General features: G+C 35.5%; 1 protein-coding gene across 1 annotated transcript; it reads right to left on the reverse strand.

The window, feature by feature from the left end:
• Window positions 1–20,325: 20,325 nt before the first annotated feature.
• Window positions 20,326–21,503, reverse strand: LOC144956001 (esterase OVCA2-like). The gene has a single exon (XM_078886269.1). The coding sequence runs from the start codon at window positions 21,262–21,264 to the stop codon at window positions 20,527–20,529; it is 738 nt and encodes a 245-aa protein (XP_078742395.1). The 5' UTR covers window positions 21,265–21,503; the 3' UTR covers window positions 20,326–20,526.
• Between the last annotated feature and the right edge of the window lie 571 nt (window positions 21,504–22,074).

A 22,074-nucleotide genomic window follows, 5' to 3' on the forward strand; every position in this document is an offset into this window, starting at 1 on the left:
AATCATATCGATATTGCTCCCTTTAAGATTGACAGTAATATTAAATGGTGAGTAAAATCCATTTGAAATAAAATGTTCTGAGAAAATAGTTTTTACAAAATGTCATCAGAGTTAACAGAGACTTTGTTTCTGTGAAATTATATTTTTAATAGTAATGCTGGTAAAGAGATTAATGAAAACAAGAAAAGACTTTAAGCTAAAAGAGGGAAATAAAAACATAAAAAAGGCTGTTTATAGCTCTATTAGCTTATTCAGCCTTTATTGTTCATCAGCTTTTAATTATTAATGCTTAGACTTAGAGTTAATATATGGTGATTAAAAAATGAATGCAAGGAGCTTAAAGTACGCTATATTGATGCAATTTTTTTAAAAAATGGATATCAAAACAGTGTTTAAAATCTCAATTCCTTCAATTTAAAAGAAAAAATTGATAACTTTGGGATTTTCCTTTTAAACGACAATGCAATGAATTAATATCGTATGTCTTCTTCTAGGTTCCATGCCTGGTCCAGGCTTCAGATACTGCATGAATTATCTCTCTCCATTCCTCCCTGTCTCTTGCCTTTTCAAACAGCTCTTGGATTGTTAGGCTGGTGAAGCCCTTCAGTTGGTCTATGAGTGTTTTTCTTTGTCTCCCCCGGGCGCGTTTACCAGGTATTTTTCCACAACTTGCCAGGTATTCATTCTTATCTTTCCTTACTATGTGTCCGAAAAAGGATAGTTGTCGATCCACTATTAAGGGCATTAGTTTCCTTTGTTGGTATGTTTGTTTTAGCACTTCTTCGTTCGTTTTGTGTGCAGTATACGATATTCTCTGCATCCTTCTCAAGCACCACATTTCAAAAGCTTCAATGTTCTTTTGTGTTTCTGCATTTGTAGTCCAGCTTTCGCATCCGTATAACAAGATTGGCCACACGTAGCACTTCAAGACTCGGAATCTAATCCCGAACGACATCTGTTTGTTTTTCAAAATGTTTCCCAGGTCCATGAAGGCCTGTTTGGCTTGAGTTATTCTTGCTCGTATGTCTCGGTTACATCTTCCATCTGTTGTCACTATTGAACCTAGGTATTTAAAACTTTCTACGTTGGTAAGTTGCTCGCCGTGAATCGTTATATTGCAGGTGTTGTTGTTTTCGGGGTTTTTCTGTATTACCATGCATTCCGTTTTGGTGATATTCACTTCCATTCCCTTGGCTTCACTATCTACTACCACTTTGTCAACAATCTTTTGAAGTTGGATTTCTGATGTTGCAATGAGTACCGTATCGTCTGCGTATCTTATATTATTTATGTTGTGACCTCCCACTTTTATTCCCTCCATATTATTTATGCCCCTCATGATTGTTTCTTGGTATAGATTAAACAGATCTGGTGAGGCAACACACCCTTGACGGACTCCTTTCTTAATAGGAATGGAATTTCCTGTAGAGTTTCCGATTTTGATAGATGCCTGCTGGGTGTAGTATAATGTTTGCATGAGTCTGAGGTCTTTCTCATCAGCGCCAATGGAGTGCAGTTGTTTTAGTATTTCTTCGTGGCGTACTCTATCAAAAGCTTTTTTGTAGTCGACAAAACAGAGGTATAGTGGGGTCTGAACCTGTATAGCTCTTTCACTTAAAACACGGAGGAGGTATATTGCGTTCCTTGTCCCTCTGTCAGGTTGGAATCCATATTGTTCTTCTGCGATTTCGGGGTTAATCTTATTCCTTAGCCTGTTGATAATTATACGCAACAGTATTTTGTTGATGTGGCTTATTAAACTTATAGTTCTAAAATTTTCGCATCTGACTGCACCTGCTTTCTTTGGTATTGCTATGAAAATAGAGTTACAGAGATCTTCTGGAATTTTCCCAGTATTATATATATTGTTGAATAATATGTGAAGTTCATCAATTGCTAGATCTCCTAGGCTTTTTAATACCTCTACAGATATTTCATCAGGGCCTGTTGCTTTACCATCCCTCATTCGTTCCATGGCATGTTCAATTTCACTTTTGGTGATGTTTGGTCCGCTTAATGGTTCTTTGAATTTCAGTGGTGGTTCATTTCTATTTGGATCATTGTACAGTTCGCCTATGTATTCTACCCATCGGCTTTCTATATGTTGTTCTTCAAATAGCAGTTCCCCTTGTTTGTTTTGGATACAACTTCCTGCTGCTTTGCTTTTCCTTTTCCCTGATAGTTCTTTTATTCTTTGGTGAGCTTGTTGGGGGTTGGGTTTGTATTCTCTTTCGATTTCGCAGCATTTCCAGTCTAGATAGTTCTCGTGTGCCTCGATGCATTTGGATTTAATGTGGTTGTTCAATGTTTGGTATTCTGCAGACCCTCTGTTGCATTTTCGTCTTTCTTCAAATAGGTTTAGAATTTCATTTGTCATCCATTCCTTTTTGCTGTTTATTTGAGCTATTGGTAAATGCTTTTCTGCAGTTGCTTTGACACACTTTTGGAATATATCAAATTGTTTTTCACATTTTTCATTATCAGGTTCACTTTGGCTTTGTATCATGAGTGCATTTTCAAATTCTTCTCTCATTTTTGTTTGTATGCCATTGTCTTTGCATAACCTGTAATCCCTCTTTATTCTACCAGCTGTTCTCTGAATAGCTTTAAACTTTATCCTTACTGTACAAACAACTGGGACATGGTCACTGTCTACATCGGCGCCTGGGTAGGTTTTGCAATTTAATATGCCATTTCTGAATCTTGATGATACTGCTATAAAGTCTATCTGGTTCCTTGCTCTGTCCCTGGTGATTGCCATGTCCAGGTTCTTCTTGGGTGTTGTTGAAACCAGGTGTTTGAAATCATTAATTTATTTGTTCTACACCAATCTGCCCAGATGTTTCCTCGTTCATTTCTGTCTCCGAGTCCATGTGGTCCGATTATGTCACCATCTCTGCCTCTGCCAATCTTAGCATTTAGGTCCCCCATTACCATAAGGACTTCTTGTGATTTACACATTCGTTTTGCTTTGTCTAGTGAATGGTAAAACTCTGTCATATCTGCATCTGTCGCCTCTTCTGTTGGTGCATAAACTTGAATAATATTGGTGTCAACTACAGGTCCTCTTAGCTTAACCAGCAAAACTCTGTCTGAGATTGCTACGTGCCCTTTGTAAAATTTGGTTGATTTTTGGTCTAAGATCATCCCTACTCCTTTTTGGAAAGAGGTTCCACCACTCCATATGATCTTATATGTCATGTTGTTTTCTTGTTTTGACATGGTTCCCTGCTCTTTCCATCTCATCTCTGCCAGGCCAAGAATATTTATTTGGAGCCGTTTCATTTCTTTCAGAATGTTGTTTAGTTTTCCTTTTTGGGCACAGGTCCTGACATTCCATGTCCCAATTTTGGTTTTGTCACATTTGTTAAATTTATTTCGCCTAGTAACTGGCTGACGGTTCGGTGTGACCTGACGAACATCACGCTCCCAACCGAGCGAGGCAGCAGTCTTCCGTGAAAACATGCTCCCCTTTACGCTGTCACCGTTTAACTTTTTGGACTTATTCATGCAGTTAACTCGGCAAAGTTACAAGAATGGTTTGCCATTGCCTATTCTTGTCGCCCTCTGCAGTTGGCCAGCTTGACCTGTTACCGTTCGACACCACGAGGAGGTTGCAGTAGGGCTTGATGATGATCTATCTTTGCAGACTTGGCATCATCCATTTGTCGAACAATATCGTATGTATTTAAAAGTTAATGTTAAATAATGTTAATATATTTTAATGCCCCAACCAACTTACACACGAATTTTGTTTCACCAACTCGTCTCCCTCGTTTCTCTTCTGACCAAGTCATTTTCATGACCTTCAGTTGGAATTTATTTAATTTGAAATATCATCAAATCATCGAGGCAAGGGATGAAACTCTAAACAGTTTTTTAATACGTTTAGTTTGCGCCGTGACGTAAAAGCGATGGCTTTTGAAATGAAGGATTTTATTAATGAGTGCATATTTATAAGGAAGAATGAGATACCTGGGTGAGTGTGAAATTAATGAGTTTGCTTTCCTTTTCATTAAAAATTTTTTTTTTTTTTTAGAAACAATTTTCAGATTATTCTGACTGAAGATGTCGTGTTTCTCTCTTCTCTTGTTATTTTTTAAATTTTATTTGTTAAATCGATCTATGCAAGTTGAAAACCCATTCATTATTGACATTTGCTTAACCAGATTAATTTCATATTTAATTTATAATGATAATTAATTTTTGCCACGATTATAAAATGATGCAGTCTGTTTTTTTTTGTTTGTTTTTTTCTGTAATGGCAATGGCAACCGGAGTTTTAAAAATTTGGTTTTATGCAACGACTTTTTATTTAATTTTGCTTTTGAAAGGAAAAAAAAAATGCCATGTTTGCATCCGATTTTGTTTTAAGTGTAAGTCTGAAGGAGTTGATATTTTACCATTATTGTATGTTTTGTGATGTTGGGTGAAAAAGCCCAATTGAAACCATTTGCATTTATACATTGTAAAATCCACAAGATGCCTGGTATCATTATTATTATTATTATTATTATCATTATTACTATTATTACTATTATTACTACTACTACTATTACTACTACTACTACTACTACTACTACTACTACTACTACTACTACTACTACTACTACTCCTACTACTACTACTACTACTACTACTATTATTATTATTATTACTATTATTATTATTATTATCTTTTTGATTTATTTATTTTAATTTAATTTTATTTTATTTTTATAAAATTATTTATGTATTTAATATTTAGTTTTTTTTTGGTGGTAAAATACCCCAGAAAGGGTGAGATAAAACTTTGCCTTTATTCAAACTGCAATCTCTTTCCTCCTCTTCTTTTTTTCAAAATTCTATTGTGTGTACATAATAGTTATTTATAGGAAACAGCTGGCTGCGTGTGTAGTATATAATCTTTTTGTATTTCCCTCTTGTACGATTTGATGCAGTGCTTTACTTTAATCTGTCTCTGTAATTATCTCTATTTATTATCAAGTACGTACAGTTGGTAGTCTGAATTACAACATTCATATTGCTGAATGTTTTTTCCTCGATCCTATGACTATGACTATATAAAAACTATTTATTAATGGTGACTATTATCTACTTTCATACTGTTGTTTCATTATGCATACTATTTTTTTTTATACCCGTCTTTATGATTCAATGTCTGGGAGGGGTTCCTGACCTCCCATTGTGGGCAGGGAGGTGCATATTGTGTCTTCTATCCTCCTCTATCTGTTTTCCAACATGTTTTCTGTCTTTGTCTTGGAATGAGATTATTTGGTTTTGTCCTGGCCCTGGCCGGATACCCTAGCTGGGAGGGAATCAGTCAAATGTTGTTAGAGTTTTGGGAGATGATATTTTTTTTCCATGTAAATCATCTCTCTGTTATGCACTGTATTGTTTTTGTTTGACATATGTTATGATTTGTGAACATTTGAGTGTATTCCTCTTAATGGGGACCTGTGCTTGTGTCAGGATGAGACTTTTAGGTGATCTCAAACGAAGTACTTTGATAGTGTGCTCTTGGAATCTACATCTGTTTCCTATTTGAACCAATTCTCCTTTTTCTTACTTTTCTTGAGTACTTTCAATTATAATTCTAGGATTTTAAAAACTATCCCATTATCTTTCTTCTTACTGGCACTAATATGACCTAAATGTGTATCAAGCGCCGTAGAACCCTTAAAATCATTGGATTGAAAATGCCTGTAAAATTGTATCTGTTGCTGACATGGTTTGAATTTCGAGAAGCCAATGATATCATTTTTATATCTATCATCTATTAAGCATTCAAATGTCACCATCTTACTCAGCATCCAGCCAAAGAAGTCAGTTGACTTTCATTTTTCTTCTTTGTGGTGTCTGTTCAGATGACTATTAAGAATGGTTCTTTGCAGTGTCTATTTGTATGATATTCGATGGTTCTTTCTTTGTTGTGCCTATTCGTATAACGATTAAAGAGTGGTTCTTTCTTTGTGGTGTCTATTCGTATGACATTTAGTTTAGAATTGTTCTTTCTTTGTGGTGTCTATTCGTATGACAATTAAGAATTGTTCTTTCTTTGTGGTGTCTATTCGTATGACAATTAAGAATTGTTCTTTCAAATTCAGTCATTGTATAATAGAATAACATATCTCAATTACTTGATTTCATTGCCAGTTTTTGTTTTCGTTTTCATAAAGTCGTTTTGTATTTATCTATCTAAATTGTTCGGAGTGATGACTTAAATAGATGTGAGATTTGAAAGAATGCTCCGTATATCTGTTCGTATCTGTATCATTTGGGCTTCCATCTAATTTATGTCTCGTTGAAGCAAGGAAACAAAACCAATCCATGAAACCAATCTTGTCATGAAGATGTGCTAGTTATGATTTGTTTATCGTGAATAACCCCCTCACCTTGCTATTTAAGACAACCTACTTTCATTGAAAAGGGAGATAATTCCCAATAAAACAAAACTTGTATTTTTTCTCCCGTTTCTTTTGGTGCATATTTTAAGTTTAAGTTTTTAGTCAGAAATGGTATGTTATCTTTTCAATGAGTCGCTTTTATGTTGCTTTCTGTTTCAAGGAGGACTTTTCCCTTTTACAGACAATTTACCAGCGTCGTGATACAGGCACACTTTCTCTTAGTCTTAGTCAGCTATATATTTTAGTGTAAGACTTTGGGTCATTGCACAACACTTGAAACTAGTCCCAGTTCCCCATAACCCACACAAATGTAAACATTCAAATTTGACAAGATGTTTGTTTATGTTATTTTTTTCTTTTTTTTTTTTGAAGTGAGAGAGAAAGAAAATCAAAGATAAAATGCAACGAGAAATTACGATTTGTCCTCTAATGTCGTATTTATAATTGTTTGAACTCCTATCACTTACATCAACCACATTGGTGATTTGGAAAATATATACAAGTAAATTAATCAGCCAAAAAAAAAAATTGTTATTGCTATCCCATAACTCATGGTAAAATGTTGTAGATGTTCATCATTTTTGGTAGTCAATTGTCTGATTAAAAATGAAGAAGAGAAGCCTTTTTTGTTTTCATTAACGCATCTTACCTTCACATTTACATTTCGGTAATGGAAATGATTTTATGGACCATGAATTCTATCTTACAAGTTTGTTGCTAGTCATTTCATTCTCACTGTAACTATTACTTTGTCCCCAAATTGAAATGCAAATGCTTTTTACTTCAATTTATCGGATGATAAATCGAAACTTCTTTTTTTAACCAAGTTAGCAGTAATGCAATGTGACTCGAGCTTCATTGAAACCCAGTCATACTGTCTTGGTAATTGGATGGGGTCTTTTGGCATCCCGTGGTGGGCCGAGAGGTCACTGATGTTGTGTCTTTAATCCTCCTATAATATTCCCTTTTCCATTTCCATGTTGCTTTTTGTCTTTGTCTTGGAATGGGATGACTTGGTTTTTCTCTCGGCCAAGATATAGATAGAATGAAGATGACGTCACTTGGGCCTTTGTTATTGCTTTTTGCCATCCGCGTTTATGAGTAATGCTCACTAAACTGTATTAGCCTGACTATAAACGTTCATGGATACACACAGTTTTGTGTATTGGTCCGTTATACTTCCGGATGGCAATGTTATGAGCTTCTCTTAGCCAAGCGCATACTATCTATATTAGTTTTGGGAGCTGATATATTTCTTTAATATGTAAATCTTCTCTCTTTTTGGAATTGTTATACTTTTGTTGTTTTGAATAATTTTGTAAACATTTGAGTGTATACCTCTCGGTGGAATCTTGTGCTTGTGTTTGGATGGGACTTTTTCAAGTGATCTCAAACTAAGTTCATTGATCATATGATCTTGAAATCTACTTGTTTTCCTTTTTGAACCAATTCCCCTTTGTCTTACTTTCCCTTGTGTGCTTTTTTTATTTGTAAATTTAGAATTTTTTTGACCCTCCATTTTCTTCCTATTTACTGATATGACCTAAATATGTCACAAGCCCTTAACTCTCTTGAATTCACCATAGTTTAAAATCGGAACAAATTTGATTGATTTTACATTCATATGAACTCGAGAGAGTTAAAGACAAAACAAAATATTCAGACTCGGTCATTGCGTAATCATTATCATACCTGATTCTTTTAAAGCAGCATGTTTAATCTACAGTAGGATATTGCAGCAAGATCTTACTCTTGATCAATGACAAACTTGAAACGTCTTGCGTTTTACTTAATAAAATCTTTGTAATCAGATCATTTCATTTATGTATGTACTCTATGCATTTGAATTATTTTTTCTTTATTTTTTTTTACGTGTGTGTGATCAAACTTCAAACCAAGGGTAATGAATATGACTGGGTGGGGATCCTGACCTCCCATAGCGGGCAGGGAGGTACACACTGCGTCTTCTATCCCCTTATATCTGTTTTCCAACATGCTTTCTGTCTTTGTCTTGGAATGAGATTACTTTGTTTTTTTCCTGGCCCTGGTCGGAGTCCTGGCTGGGAGGGAAACAGTCAAATGCATAGTTATTGTTTTGGGAGATGATATTTTTTTCCTTGTAAATCATCTCTCTGTTATGTATTAGTATATTTGTTATTTTTTAATGTATAATGTAAGCATTTGAGTGTGTTCCTCTTTGTTGGATTTTGTTCTTATGTCCGGATGAGACTTATAGGTGATCTCAAACTAAGTACATTGGTGGTATGCTCTTGGAATCTACATCTGATCCCTATTTGTTCCCAGTTCCCCTATGTCTTACTTTCTCTTGGATGCTTCAATTGTAATTCTAGAACTTTTTACTATCCCATTTTCTTCCTTTTTACTGGCGCTGATATAACCTAAATGTGTTGCAAGCGCCGGAAAACCCTTAAAAACAAAAAAAAATAAAAACAAAACAAAATGAATATGAGTTTCTCTTTCATTCGAGATACTAGGAGCAATTGATTTGATCTTCAAACTTACTGAATGTCTAGTTCTTAATCGTATGATTATGCAACTGGTCACATTTGCCTGTTCAATGTGTATCATACTATTATTTTTACGACCCAAACTTCAAACCAAGGGTAATGAATATGAGTTTCTCTTTCATTTGAGATACTAGGAGCAATTGATTTGATCTTCAAACTTACTGAATGTCTAGTTCTTAATCGTATGATTATGCAACTGGTCACATTTGCCTGTTCAATGTGTATCATACTATTATTTTTACGACCATTATTATTATTGTTGTTGTTAATATTACAATACTCGTTGGATTCCAGCATGCTCTGCAATCCGACACAACATGCAGGAGCCGGGATGACCAAATTTTATCCATAAAATAAACCATTACCTCCATGAGCATCGGATTTCAGCAAGCTCGCATCTCGCACGCTTTTTGGCTTCTCCCGAGAATGTGCTACAATCCAACGAGTACTATATTATATTATTATTATTATTATTATTATTATTATTTCAATTGCCTGCATGTTATGTTTTTTTTTTTACTAACTGGTGCTCATATATTGGTTATTATTATCATTAATATTATTATTACTATCATTATTATTAGTTTTTATGTTTTGTTTATCGTGTATCGACCATTACATAATGCAACACATACATAGTCATTTTTTTGTGTGTCAATTTTGTACATAGTCATAATTTATAATGGATTACCACAAGCAATTATAAAAATAATTCTATTATGATACTAATTTAATATGGACTATTTTAATGACATAATTTTACTACTGGGTACAATAACTTACAACAGACTTTAATGAAAATATTTTGTTGTTTGTCAAAAATTGTTGTTTTAATTCAATAGAGCTTGGTAGGAATTCAAAATAGTCGCCAGGAAATTGAAAATGATTTGAAAAGCTGGTTAAAATTTTCATGAATCATAAATCATTGAACTTCGATTTTATTTTTTTTAAAGCTAAGTTTTCTTATCGCTTCACTGTAGGTTAGTCCTCTGTCTGTTCAGCATTGATTGAGCTGCTGGATCTTTTAGGGTTGCGTCCTATCCAAAGGGTAGAAAGAAATGGTTACTGTCCCTTTGACGCAACGGAAACAGGTGTAAAGTCTGGATTTATGGGTCTAACGGCTACGAGAGACAAGTATTTTCGTTGACAGAGACTTGTTGTGAATCAATGATTATTGTTTTTAATTATGAAAAACATTTAAGTGTTTACGGTATTTACTTGAATTGCTTTGCTTGTAAAATGCTTGGCAAATTTGGAGAAAAAAAAAAAAGTTAAAATCAAATTGAAATAGAATAAAACGTCTCTCAGTGTGTCCATTGAGTGTAATGCGATGTGTGTCATTTGAGTGTGTCATGCGACTATTACGTCTGAGAAATCAAAATTAATTTATATGTCTTAACATGTCATATTCAATGAATGTTTTTTTTTTTGACTGGGAATAAAAGTTGTGAATTTTGTGTTTGATGATTGATTTATTTTCTTGCTCTTTCTCAATTGGTTTATATTTTTCCCCCCTGGGTGGGGTTCATGACCTCCCATAGTGGGCAGGGAGGCACTTACTGTGTCTTTTATCCTCTATAGCAGTGTTCCAAATTGCTTTATGTCTTTGTCTTGGAATGAGATTACTTGATTTTGTCCTGGCCCTGGCTTGGAGGGAAACAGTCAAATGTATAATTGTTTTGGGAAATGATATTTTTTTCCCTTGTAAATCATCTCTCTGTTATGTATTATTATGTTTGTTGTTTCGAATTTATAATGTAAGCATTTGAGTGTCTTCCCCTGAGTGGGATCTTGTGCTTGTGTCTGGATGAGACTTTTAGGTGATCTCAAACTAAGTAAATTGACTGGGTGGGGATCCTGACCTCCCATAGCGGGCAGGGAGGTACATACTGTCTTCTATCCCCTTATAACTGTTTTCCAACATGTTTTCTGACTTTGTCTTGGAATGAGATTACTTGGTTTTGTCCTGGCCCTGACTGGGAGGGAAACAGTCAAATGCATAGTTATTGTTTTGGGAGAGGATATTTTTTTCCTTGTAAATCATCTTTCTGTTATGTATTATTATATTTAATATTTTGAATGTATAATGTAAGCATTTGAGTGTATTCCTCTTTGTTGGATTTTGTGCTTGTGTCTGGATGACACTTATAGGTGATCTCAAACTAAGTACATTGGTGGTATGCTCTTGGAATCTACATCTGATCCCTATTTGTTCCCAGTTCCCCTTTGTCTTACTTTCTCTTGGGTGCTTTAATTGTAATTCTATAACTTTTTACTACCCCATTTTCTCTGTTATTTATTATTATGTTTGTTGTTTCGAATTTATAATGTAATGCATTTGAGTGTCTTCCTCTGAGTGGGATCTTGTGCTTGTGTCTTGATGAGACTTTTAGGTGATCTCAAAACAAGTAAATTGATAGTGTGCTCTTGGAATCTACACCTATTCCCTATTTGAACCAATTCCCCTTTGTCTTACCTTTTCGAGGGTGCTTTAATTGTAATTCTAGAATTTTTGACTATCCCATTTTCTTCCTTTTTACTGGCGCTGATATGACCTTAATGTGTGGCATGCGCCATAAAACCCTTAAAAACAAAAACGTTTTACCCTGTACTGTAAGTTTGTTTGGAGAGAAGAAATTTTGAAGAGAAGAAAATGTGGATTCAATGAGATCTTACCCAAAACTCACAGAAAAAGATGTAGAAAAGGTGAGCTTTTATGTGGTGCATTGTCCCATAAATATGCTCAAAGTGCTTTATAATGGTTTCAATTGAACAGCAACCTTTAACATCGAAGAGGAGACATGTGGCATGTAGGGCTCGCTTGTAATTTCTTTTTGACAGACATCAGACATTCTGTCATTGTCCAGGAATTTTAGTTGACACAAATAGGGCATTTTGTAGAATATTGATGTCACATGTCAACATAAATTTATCTACATTTTGAATGGTTTGAAATAATAATAATAATAATAATAATAATAATGATAATAATATAATAATAATAATAATAATAATAATAATAATAATAATAATAATAATAATAAATAATAATAATAATAATAATAATAGCCATAGTAAGTAAGTAAAAAAAAGAAGGAAGTAATCAAAATATTTTATTAACTATTTAGCTTCTTAAAATTTGGGAAATCAAAGTGAACAATCGCATAAAAAATTCAAAATTTGAAAAACTAATTAAGGAGAGGAAAAAAATAACTATTCACAAAGAAAGAGAAACAAAATCCATTTTCCAATGGGGGCACATTAAATTTGTATTCTCTACTTACTATCCAATTTTGAGCATTATTATTATTGCTTTATATTTCAATATAGGCGTAATGGGTTTTTGAATGAAAAAAACTGGAAAAAATCATGAAAAATCATAATCATATCATGAAAACTAAGTGCCAATTTTGGATGCTAGCATTGAAAGTCGCCGTCTTTTCACAATTTTCCATAGCTTTTTTTGTTGTTGTTTTTAACAAATATCGTCAATTCAGCCTAAAAACGGCGAAAATTGCGCTTTTCGCGGCCAAATAAAAATTTGCGGCTTTTTGGGGTCAAGGGTGAAATTTGCGGCCGCGAAAAACTGCGGGGACAGTACTATATATTTGACTGCCATCCTCCCAGCTTAGGATCCCCGACAGGACCAGGTAAAAAAAGCAACAAAAACGAGCAATTTCAATCTAGAACAAAGACAGGTCAACATGAAAAAGGAAAACGGATATGAAGGATAAAAGACCTGGGAGTGGGAGAAGACCCCATCCAGGAAGTGAAATCATTTCCACAGTGATTGCCAAGCATCCCCTTCCCCCTCACTACAAACACAAATCATTTTTTAAAAAAAACTTGAGCTTTTATAGAGCGTAAAATCCACTAAACATGCTCAAAGCACTTTACAAGGGGCCCCTGACCAACAGCAACACATAACGTAGAACGAGACATGATGCCTGTTAGGCGATATCATTTTTTCCGACAGACAACGCTGTTAACGGCCAGGTACTCATTTTACACCTGAGTATGGTGAGAGAATGTGAGTAAAGAGTCTTTTCCAAGGACTAAACTATGCGCCAAGTGAATCTCGAATCCAGGACCTTCTGATCCGAAAGCGAGTGTCATACCACAAGACCACATAGCCGCACATTTTACTAGTAATATTGACATAAGATCCAATTTTTTTCACCTTCACATTTCAATTTCAAACAAAACCTGAACACTGAAATGCATTAAAAAAAAAAAAATTGTATATCTAAAGCTTTCACTTCCATAAAATTTAAATATGACTGAATTACAGTCATACGAGTACTAGTAATATTTAAAAAATAAAATATATCATTTCCAATACACATATAATTAAATATTTCTTCAGCCGCTTTTTCCAGTATTGTTTTTTGTTTGGGTTTTACGGCGCTTGCAACACATTAAGGTCATATCAGCGCCAGTCAAAAGGAAGAAAATGGGATAGTGAAACGATTTAGAATTATAATTAAAGCACCCAAGAAAAGGTAAGACAAAGGGGAATTGGTTCAAATAGGAAACAGATGTAGATTCCAAGAGCACACTATCAAAGTACTTAGTTTGAGATCACCTAAAAGTCTCATCCAGACACAAACACAGATTTCCACTAAGAGGAATACACTCAAATGTTTACAAATCATATGTTAAAAATGAAAAGAGTACATAACAGAGAAATGATTTACAAGGAGAAAAAAAATCATCTCCCAAAACAATAACTATACATTCGACTGTTTCCCTCTCAGCCAAGGACTCCGACCAAGGTCAGGAGAAAACCAAGCAATCTGACTCCAAGACAGATAAGAGGGGATAGAAGACACAGCAAGTACCTCCCTGCCCACTATGGGAGGTAGGAACCCCGCCCAACCTTTTACAGTATAAATATTTAATGCTCTTCTTCATTGCTGAGGAAATGCTTCACTCCAAACTCTTTATACAGCAGCCCAAATGGGCTGGCATGCAACTTTCACAAGGAATAGGAGTAGGAGTATATTGTGCATGAGTACAATTTTCTGATTTGCTTTGTTTCGCAATTTGAATTTTACCATTCACTTGTTGCTTTCTGATGCACTGGTTCCAGAAGACGTAAAAACAAAAAATTAATATAACAGCATTGAAAAAGAACAAAATGCCAAACACGAGAACGTTTCGGGCTCAAAATAGTCAAGTCATGCATTCATTTTTTAATTTAGTTTTGGTTTTTGAGCCTGAAACGTTTCTAGTTTCATGTTTGGTATTTTAGTTCTCTCTTTAACTTGTTATATTCAATTTTTTCAATACTTTTTACAGTCGACAGCTTATTAGCAGCTTAGTGATACTTCGATTCGGAAGAAGACAGAATTGTTTCTATATTAAAATTTCTTTAACGCCTGATCTGATCATCACTGTAGACCTCACAGCTTTTACCTTGAGTACAATTGCTGACAATGCTCTCAAAGTCAAAGTGAAACCAGACCCGGTGTGGGAATACTACTTGGTGTTTGAATACTACACACCCGCTGTTGTGCTAGAATATTACTACAGAACAATGTGTCGTTGTCGACTGCTATCAAATTTAACTCTCTCCTTACCAGCCATTTTCAGGATTTTCCCCAAAACTTCACACCCAACTAACACAAAAATAGATTTTTTATCACTCAAACACAATAGCAGTAAGTTCTTGGGATAAATAATTTCTTTAGCAAAACAGGCTCTACAACACACTGTTCAATTTATTTAAATTTTATGATGTACAAAATAAATTTGAATAAGAAAAATGTTGGTTGTATCGAACTGAATGTGACGATTTTTGCTATAGTTGGTAAGGAGAGGGTTAAGTTTAGTTGCAAATCGAAACCGAAAGCTAAGGCAGCCTATAAAGGTTCAATATGAATCATGAGAAAAAATTCATGAAAGATTTTGGGATTGAGCATTCCACAATTTAATCCAGTCCATATATATTTGTATATGGTATGACAATGAAAAGGTATCTTTTATCTTAGGCTTTTGTATACAGTTTCATCTTGATAACAATGGCAATTCAAAGGAATAAAACAAACTAATCAGTGTAATGTTACATGATAATAATAATGATAATAATAATAATAATAATAATAATAATAATAATAATAATAATGATAATAATAATGATGATGATGATGATGATGATGATGATGATGATGACATGATAATAATAATAATAATAATAATAATAATAATAATAATAATAACAATAATAATAATAATAATAATAATAATAACAATAATAATAATAATAATAATAATAATAGTAATAATAATGAAGATGGAGATGATTTTGATAATGATAACAATATTTTTCCTTGATTTATATTTCTATTATACACACTCTGAATATCATCACTCTCACCGCAATCTGAATATAAAATACATTGTTCATTAATATAATACATTATAAAATATGTATTCACATTGATAAGGTCATGGAAAACGGGTTTATATAAATGCAAGGCAAGTGGTACACGCTTTATAAATATGTGAACACATGAATAAAATAAAGGCCGTAAAATAAAAGGGAGGGAAAGAATAGTGATCCCGATCTTATACAGTACGACCCAGATGCATCGAATTCGGATCCAACTAAAACTAATCCAATACATGAAAAAATCATTGTTTACAGAAATATATTAAATACTTGAACATTTATACAATGCAATATCCATTAAATGTGTTCAAAGCATTTTATAGGGGGTTCTCAAGTCTACAGCAACACCTAACAGATGTTACGGATCATGATAAATCTGTAGGGTGATATTACAATTCTTTTTCGACTGAGACAACACGGTTAGTGGTCGGGTACTCATTTCACACCTGAATACGTTGAGTAGGTTTGAGTAAAGAGCCTTTCCCAAGGAATCGACTTTGGGAGCTCGAAGTGAGACTCAAACCCTGGACCTTCCAGTCTGATGACGAGTGTTTTACTACAAGATCACAAAGCCACACAAAGAAAAAAATTACTATTAATGGCACCCTGCATTCAACCTGAACAAAAAATCGAATTCAACATTATCTGACTGGTTCTCCCCGTGACTTTGGTGTATCTCATTTGCATGGCTCAATCTTAATGGTCAGACGAGTCTATTGAAACTTAAAACATGAGAATTGCTATTATTAAGAAAAAGACCAAATTTTTTTTAACCCCCCCCCTCCCAAACAAAACAAAACAAAAACAACAGCAAAACAAAATAAAAAAATTAAACCAAGATTTAAAAAAAAAAAAAAAAGAAATCCCAAAAGGTGAAAAAAAATTAATATTGAAAATATAAATGAGCCGCAAAGAGTCTGAAATTTGAATACACAATACGATTTTTGAATGTGATCTTAAAGACAAATGTAAGTTTTTGTATCGCATAATAATAATAATATCCACTGAATGTGCTCAAAACACTTTACAAGGGGGCCTACAACAACAGCAATACCTAGAAAGTAGGATGAGATACGATGCCTGTTGTACACTATTACAATCAGCTTAAAGAGGATGTAAAGCAGTTTTGATTGAATCGGTATGGACCACAGTTTTATATACAACTATCACCTTGCATGGAATGGGTGAGTGATTGTATATGATGCAGTGAGGAAATGGTTGGGTCACCTGTTATTACCTAAAGAGGTAAGAAGGTTGGTTTGAGAAGCACTGTAATCGATGAAGGGTACAAATGCTCACAATACAAATGAAAGAGTGATAATGGAGAGGCTATGGAGAGCCCCCACCGCTCTCTACAAATGATCACAATGGTACTTGGGAGTTGATATTTTTTCCCTGATAGGATCAAAACTACGAACATGCGTTATTTATATGCTTATGAGAAAATTGACTTTTTAAAGGAATGGAACAAATAAAAAGGATAAAAGGGCTAAGAGAGTGAAGAATGTAATTATGTATGGCATACCAGAAGCTAAAGATGGCGACAACAAGGAAGATATAAGAAAAGCCCAAATGGTACTCAAAGAGTTGCAGGTTCATGGAAACAAAGACAGCCTCAACCCTATAGAGCAAGTGATCAGATTGGACAGAAGAGAAGATAGACCAAGACCCATGAAAATAAGTCTGATGTCAACGGATCAGCGTAACACTGCTCTTAGGAACAGCAAACAGTTGAAAGACCATAAACGGGAATGCTTACAAAAGGTGTATATTGGAGCTGACCAAACAATTATGCAAAGAGAGCAGGCCAAGGAGTTAAGAGAGGAGCTGAAGAGAAGACGAGAAGCAGGGGAAGATGTAGTCATATATAAGAAAAGGGTCATTTTCAGGGAAAAGTTTAGTGAACAAATAAGAAAGAGAGACAGCGATGTTGGAGGAAATGACTGGGACTGGGATGAGGAATGACTATATTGGAAACGTGTCAGTCCAATTGCCCAAAATGTTTCTGAGCAAGGACTCGAAGACAACAAGAAAATTCAAAAAAGAGAAGTACCAGTAAATGATAAGGAGGGGCAGCACGTGAATATGAAAAATACCCTGAAGTTCATGTACACAAATGCAGACAGTGTGATGAATAAGAGAGAGGAGCTAAAGGCTATGGCAGAAGAAGAAGATCCAGATGTAATAGCAATAACAGAAGCTAAGCCAAAGAATGCAACAACACACCCAACCATAGCAGAGTTAGGTATTGAGGGATACACTATAATAGCTAGCAGAGATTTTGAAACTTCCGGCAGAGGAGTATACTTATTGGTGAGAGAGAACCTCAAAGTTAACCCCATAGAGGAACTCACAGATCACGACTTTAGGGAGAGCGCTTGGTGCTCGATTGGAGTAACTGGACAAAGTCAGATACTAGTAGGAGTGATTTATCGGAGCCCAAATAGCACAGGAGAAAATAATGAGAGAATGTTGGAGATGATAAGGAGAGCATCACAAAAAAAAGCATTCAGAGATAATTATTATGGGAGACTTCAACATGCCGGAACTGGAGTGGAAAGGGATGGACGAACCAAAAGAGGGAAGCCTGGAGGAAAGTTTCATAGAAACCATTGAAGATTGCTACCTACAACAGATAATAAAAGAACCCACGAGACAGAGAAAAAACCAAAAGCCCAACGTATTGGACTTGATATTGATGGAGGAAGAAAATGACATAATCGACCTAAGACTGAGCCACCCACTGGGAAAAAGCGACCACGCGACCATATTCCTAAAACTGAGGGCGACATCAGAGACTGTAGATGAAAAACTGACACTCAGATATAGGAAGGCTGATCTAGAGAGTATGAAAGAGGAACTGGGGCATATCAAATGGGAGGAAATACTAATCGAGGACACCGTAGGAAACAACTGGAGTAGATTTACCAGAGTACTTAACCAATGCTTCGAGAAAAACATCCCGAAAAGCAGAGGGAACCGGGTTGGGAGAAGAAATCAACCTTGGATGACGCAGGAAGTGAGAGAGGCATTACGGAAGAAGAAGGCAGTAAATAGAAGATACTCTAGAAGCAAAAAGGAAGAGGATTGGGACAAATACAAAAGAGTGAAAAACGCAACTACTAAAATAGTCCGACAAGCGCATCAAAAGTATGAGAACAAGATAGCAGAGGAAACGAAAGAAAATCTTAAAGTATTCTGGAGTTATGTAAACAGTAAAATGAAGACAAGACAGGGAACCTGTGACATAAAAAAAGAAGATGGCACTTGGGCATCGGAAGATGAAGACAGGGCAGAGGTGCTAAATCTCTTCTTTGCAAGTGTCTTTACAGTGGAGAACCAGAAAAACTTGCCAGATATTGCTAAAAGAAGTAATATAGATACTACACAATGGCCGATTACTGAAGAGAGAGTAATGAAGAGACTACAAAACCTAAAGGAGAGTAAATCACCTGGACCTGACAAACTTCATCCTTACATCCTAAAAAACTTAGCAGAGCAGCTAGTAGAACCCCTAACCAAGATATTTAACCAGTCGATGAAAGAAGGAAGACTACCAAGGGAATGGAAAGAAGCTAACGTCACAGCCATATTCAAGAAGGGAGACAGAAAAAATCCAGAAAACTACAGACCAGTGAGCCTGACATCTGTCGTCTGCAAGCTCATGGAACAGCTGATTAGAGAAGAAATGGTTGATCATATGACCAAGAACAAACTATTCAGCAAAGATCAACATGGTTTCATGGCGGGAAGGTCTACAGTAACAAACCTACTTGAAACAATGGATGACTGGACGAGAGACCTGGAATTAGGCAACAATTTAGATGTCATATACCTCGACTTCAGAAAGGCATTTGACAAAGTTCCACACTGGCGCCTAATCAGGAAATTGGAACAGTATCAAATTAATGATCAGACAGTCAAATGGGTCCGAGATTTCCTCAAAGATAGAAGACAAAAAGTGATAGTGAATGGAACAGCATCAACAGAGAGACTGGTAACAAGTGGAGTTCCACAAGGAAGTGTACTGGGACCAGTTCTCTTCCTGATTTATATCAATGACTTGCCAGACAATCTATCATCTAAATGTAAAATCTTTGCCGATGATACTAAGCTCTATGGAGTAGCTAATACAGAAGAAGAAAGAAACATCTTACAACAAGATTTGAAAAAGCTTGAAGAATGGTCCGAAATATGGCAGATGGAGTTCAATGTAGATAAATGTGCAGTTCTTCACCTAGGAAAAAACAACAGAGAAGCAAACTATATAATGAAAGAAAAACCCCTGCAGAAATCCAATGGGGAAAAAGACCTAGGAGTATTTATTGATAGGAAGCTAAACTTCAAGAAGCAAATTAAAGATGTTCAATCTAAGGCTAGTAAAACACTCGGAATAGTGAAAAGAAATTTCAAGAATCTGAAAACAAAACACATGACTACCATCTACAAGACTATGGTTAGATCAAAGCTGGAATATGCTAACTGCATATGGTATCCGAAGTTTGAGGGAGACAAAGACTGTTTGGAAAGAGTGCAAAGGAGAGCAACAAAACTTATCACACACCTGAAAGACAAAACATACTGTGAGAGATTGAAAGAATTAAATCTCCCGACCTTAGATTACAGGAGAAGAAGGGTAGATATGATCCAAACATATAAAATAGTAAAGGGAATAGACAGGGTAGAGGCAGGATTCCTTAAACCAAACAAGAACATTCAGACACGAGGAAACAGCAAGAAACTGAAAAAAGAACGTTTTAAAACAAATGAAAAAAGGAAGTTTTTTTCATCTAGAATTGTAAATAACTGGAATAAACTACAAGAAACCACAGTATCAGCAAAAAATTTGAATAAATTCAAAGCAGAGTTGGAGATAAGCAACACCCTAGGAAACAAGTTCAATTATAAAAATTGGTCCAATCATTAATAGATGAGGAGGAGCGAAGGAGACTACACCAAGTCTAAAAGCTCTATACAGAGGTATCCAGGTATAAAAGGTGGAGGAAGGGGCAGACTTAAAAATAAGTTAAAATAAGTGGGTATGTAAAATGTGAGTTCATTATATGCTAATTGGACTGTAAAGGGATTGAGCATAACAACTGAATCAATTCAAAATACACTTTAATTGGATTAGAATTCAAAGAAGTGAACTCAACAACGATACTCCCATTAATAGTAAAACCCAGCACTTGACAATTTAGGAACATAACTTCTTCATCTCTTCAAAGAACTCTACATAAGTCTGTTTCTGAGCACTTGTAGCAGCGATAAAATGACCTCCTGGATGAACCAAGCATTTCCCATTTTCAAAATATGTTGACAGTTTTTCACTTCGATCAAAGGACACCACTTGGTCCCCTTGGCCATATACATGCAGAGATGGAATACTTATAGATAAATCCTCATAGTGAAAGTCATGTCGGGTTGAAGGGCTTTTGAAACCTGAAATAAGAACAGCAAATTTGAACCACTGCTTCTGTTGTCGTTGTTGCATTGAGCAGAGAATGGATACGAGAGAAGCCCCTTGACTGAAGCCTAATATGCCGTCAAAATTACCGTCTTCTCCTTCAAGAGCTGAAATGATTTGTTCAACAGATTCAGGAAATCCTTTATCACAATCACTCACATCGGTTGACTTAAAATAATCATCTTCACGGGAGAACCACCACCCCCGTTCGCCATCACCTTGTTGTTGCTCTACCGATTGGCTTGCTGAGTCACCATTTTGACCACTTTCAGGTTCTTTTGGAGGATTATCCCACGCCGCACTGCCCATATTCCCAGGTGGGACCTTGTGTAGTGCAGTGACAAAAGTACAATCGATGTATTTTTTTAATAGTTTCCGAAGGGATCCTGTCTTTTCCCGAAACGATTGTGAGTTTTGTCGATACCCATGTACACAAAGAATACGAAGTAATCGCTTTTGTTCCGCCATTGATGGTGAGTTTCTACTTACAGGCGCGAATATTTATCTTAATTCATTTATTTTTGGGCTTTAAAAAACGTAAAGACCATATAAAATCATTGTCAAAAGAAATGTGAGTCGACGTGTGGTGTGTTGTCTAGCAGAACCGGTAAATAAATGAAGTTTATTTTCCCAGTTATGTCCCTTGACTTCGTACATTTTGAAATTATTAATTCGCCAACTAGTTCCTTGCGCGAATAACATCGAGGATGTTCTTGACCATCCATCTCATGTTGGAATTGTTATCTACTTCAGGAGGGAAAAGACCGAGGAAGGAGAATAACCATTAGGATAATGATAATAATGATGATATTGATAATAATAATAGGAGGAAGAGGAGGAGAAGGAGAACGAGGAATGTTAGGAGGTGGAGGAGGAGGAGGAGGAGAATAGAAGAAGAAGAAGAAGAAGAAGAAGAAGAAGAAGAAGAAGAAGAAGAAGAAGAAGAAGAAGAAGAAGAAGAAGAAGAAGAAGAAGAAGAAGAAGGAGGAGGAGGAGGAGGAGAAGGCGGAAGAGGAGGAGTAGAAGAAAGGTTAGAAAGATGAGGAGGAGGAGGAGGAGGAGAAGAAGAAGAAGAAGAAGAAGAAGAAGGAGGAGGAGGAGGAGGAGGAGGAGGAGGAGGAGGAGGAGGAGGAGGAGGAGGAGGAGAGGAAGAGGAAGAGCAGGTGGAGGAGGAGGATTTGCCTTGAGAGTCTCTCGTGAAAAAAGACTTAAGACGCGTTGCAGCTGCAGCGCATTAGAGTGGATAACAGGGGCGACATTTCTTGCTTGAACCTGGGA

This window comes from Berghia stephanieae, chromosome 10, assembly GCF_034508935.2.
Source record: "Berghia stephanieae isolate SIO BIC M18660-M18661 chromosome 10, UCSD_Bste_1.3, whole genome shotgun sequence".
Lineage (NCBI taxonomy): Eukaryota > Metazoa > Mollusca > Gastropoda > Nudibranchia > Aeolidiidae > Berghia > Berghia stephanieae.

What these genes read in the sequence shown, in the direction of transcription:
- LOC144956001 (XM_078886269.1), bottom strand. Translation starts at nt 21,264, where the DNA reads ATGGCGGAACAAAAGCGATTACTTCGTATTCTTTGTGTACATGGGTAT.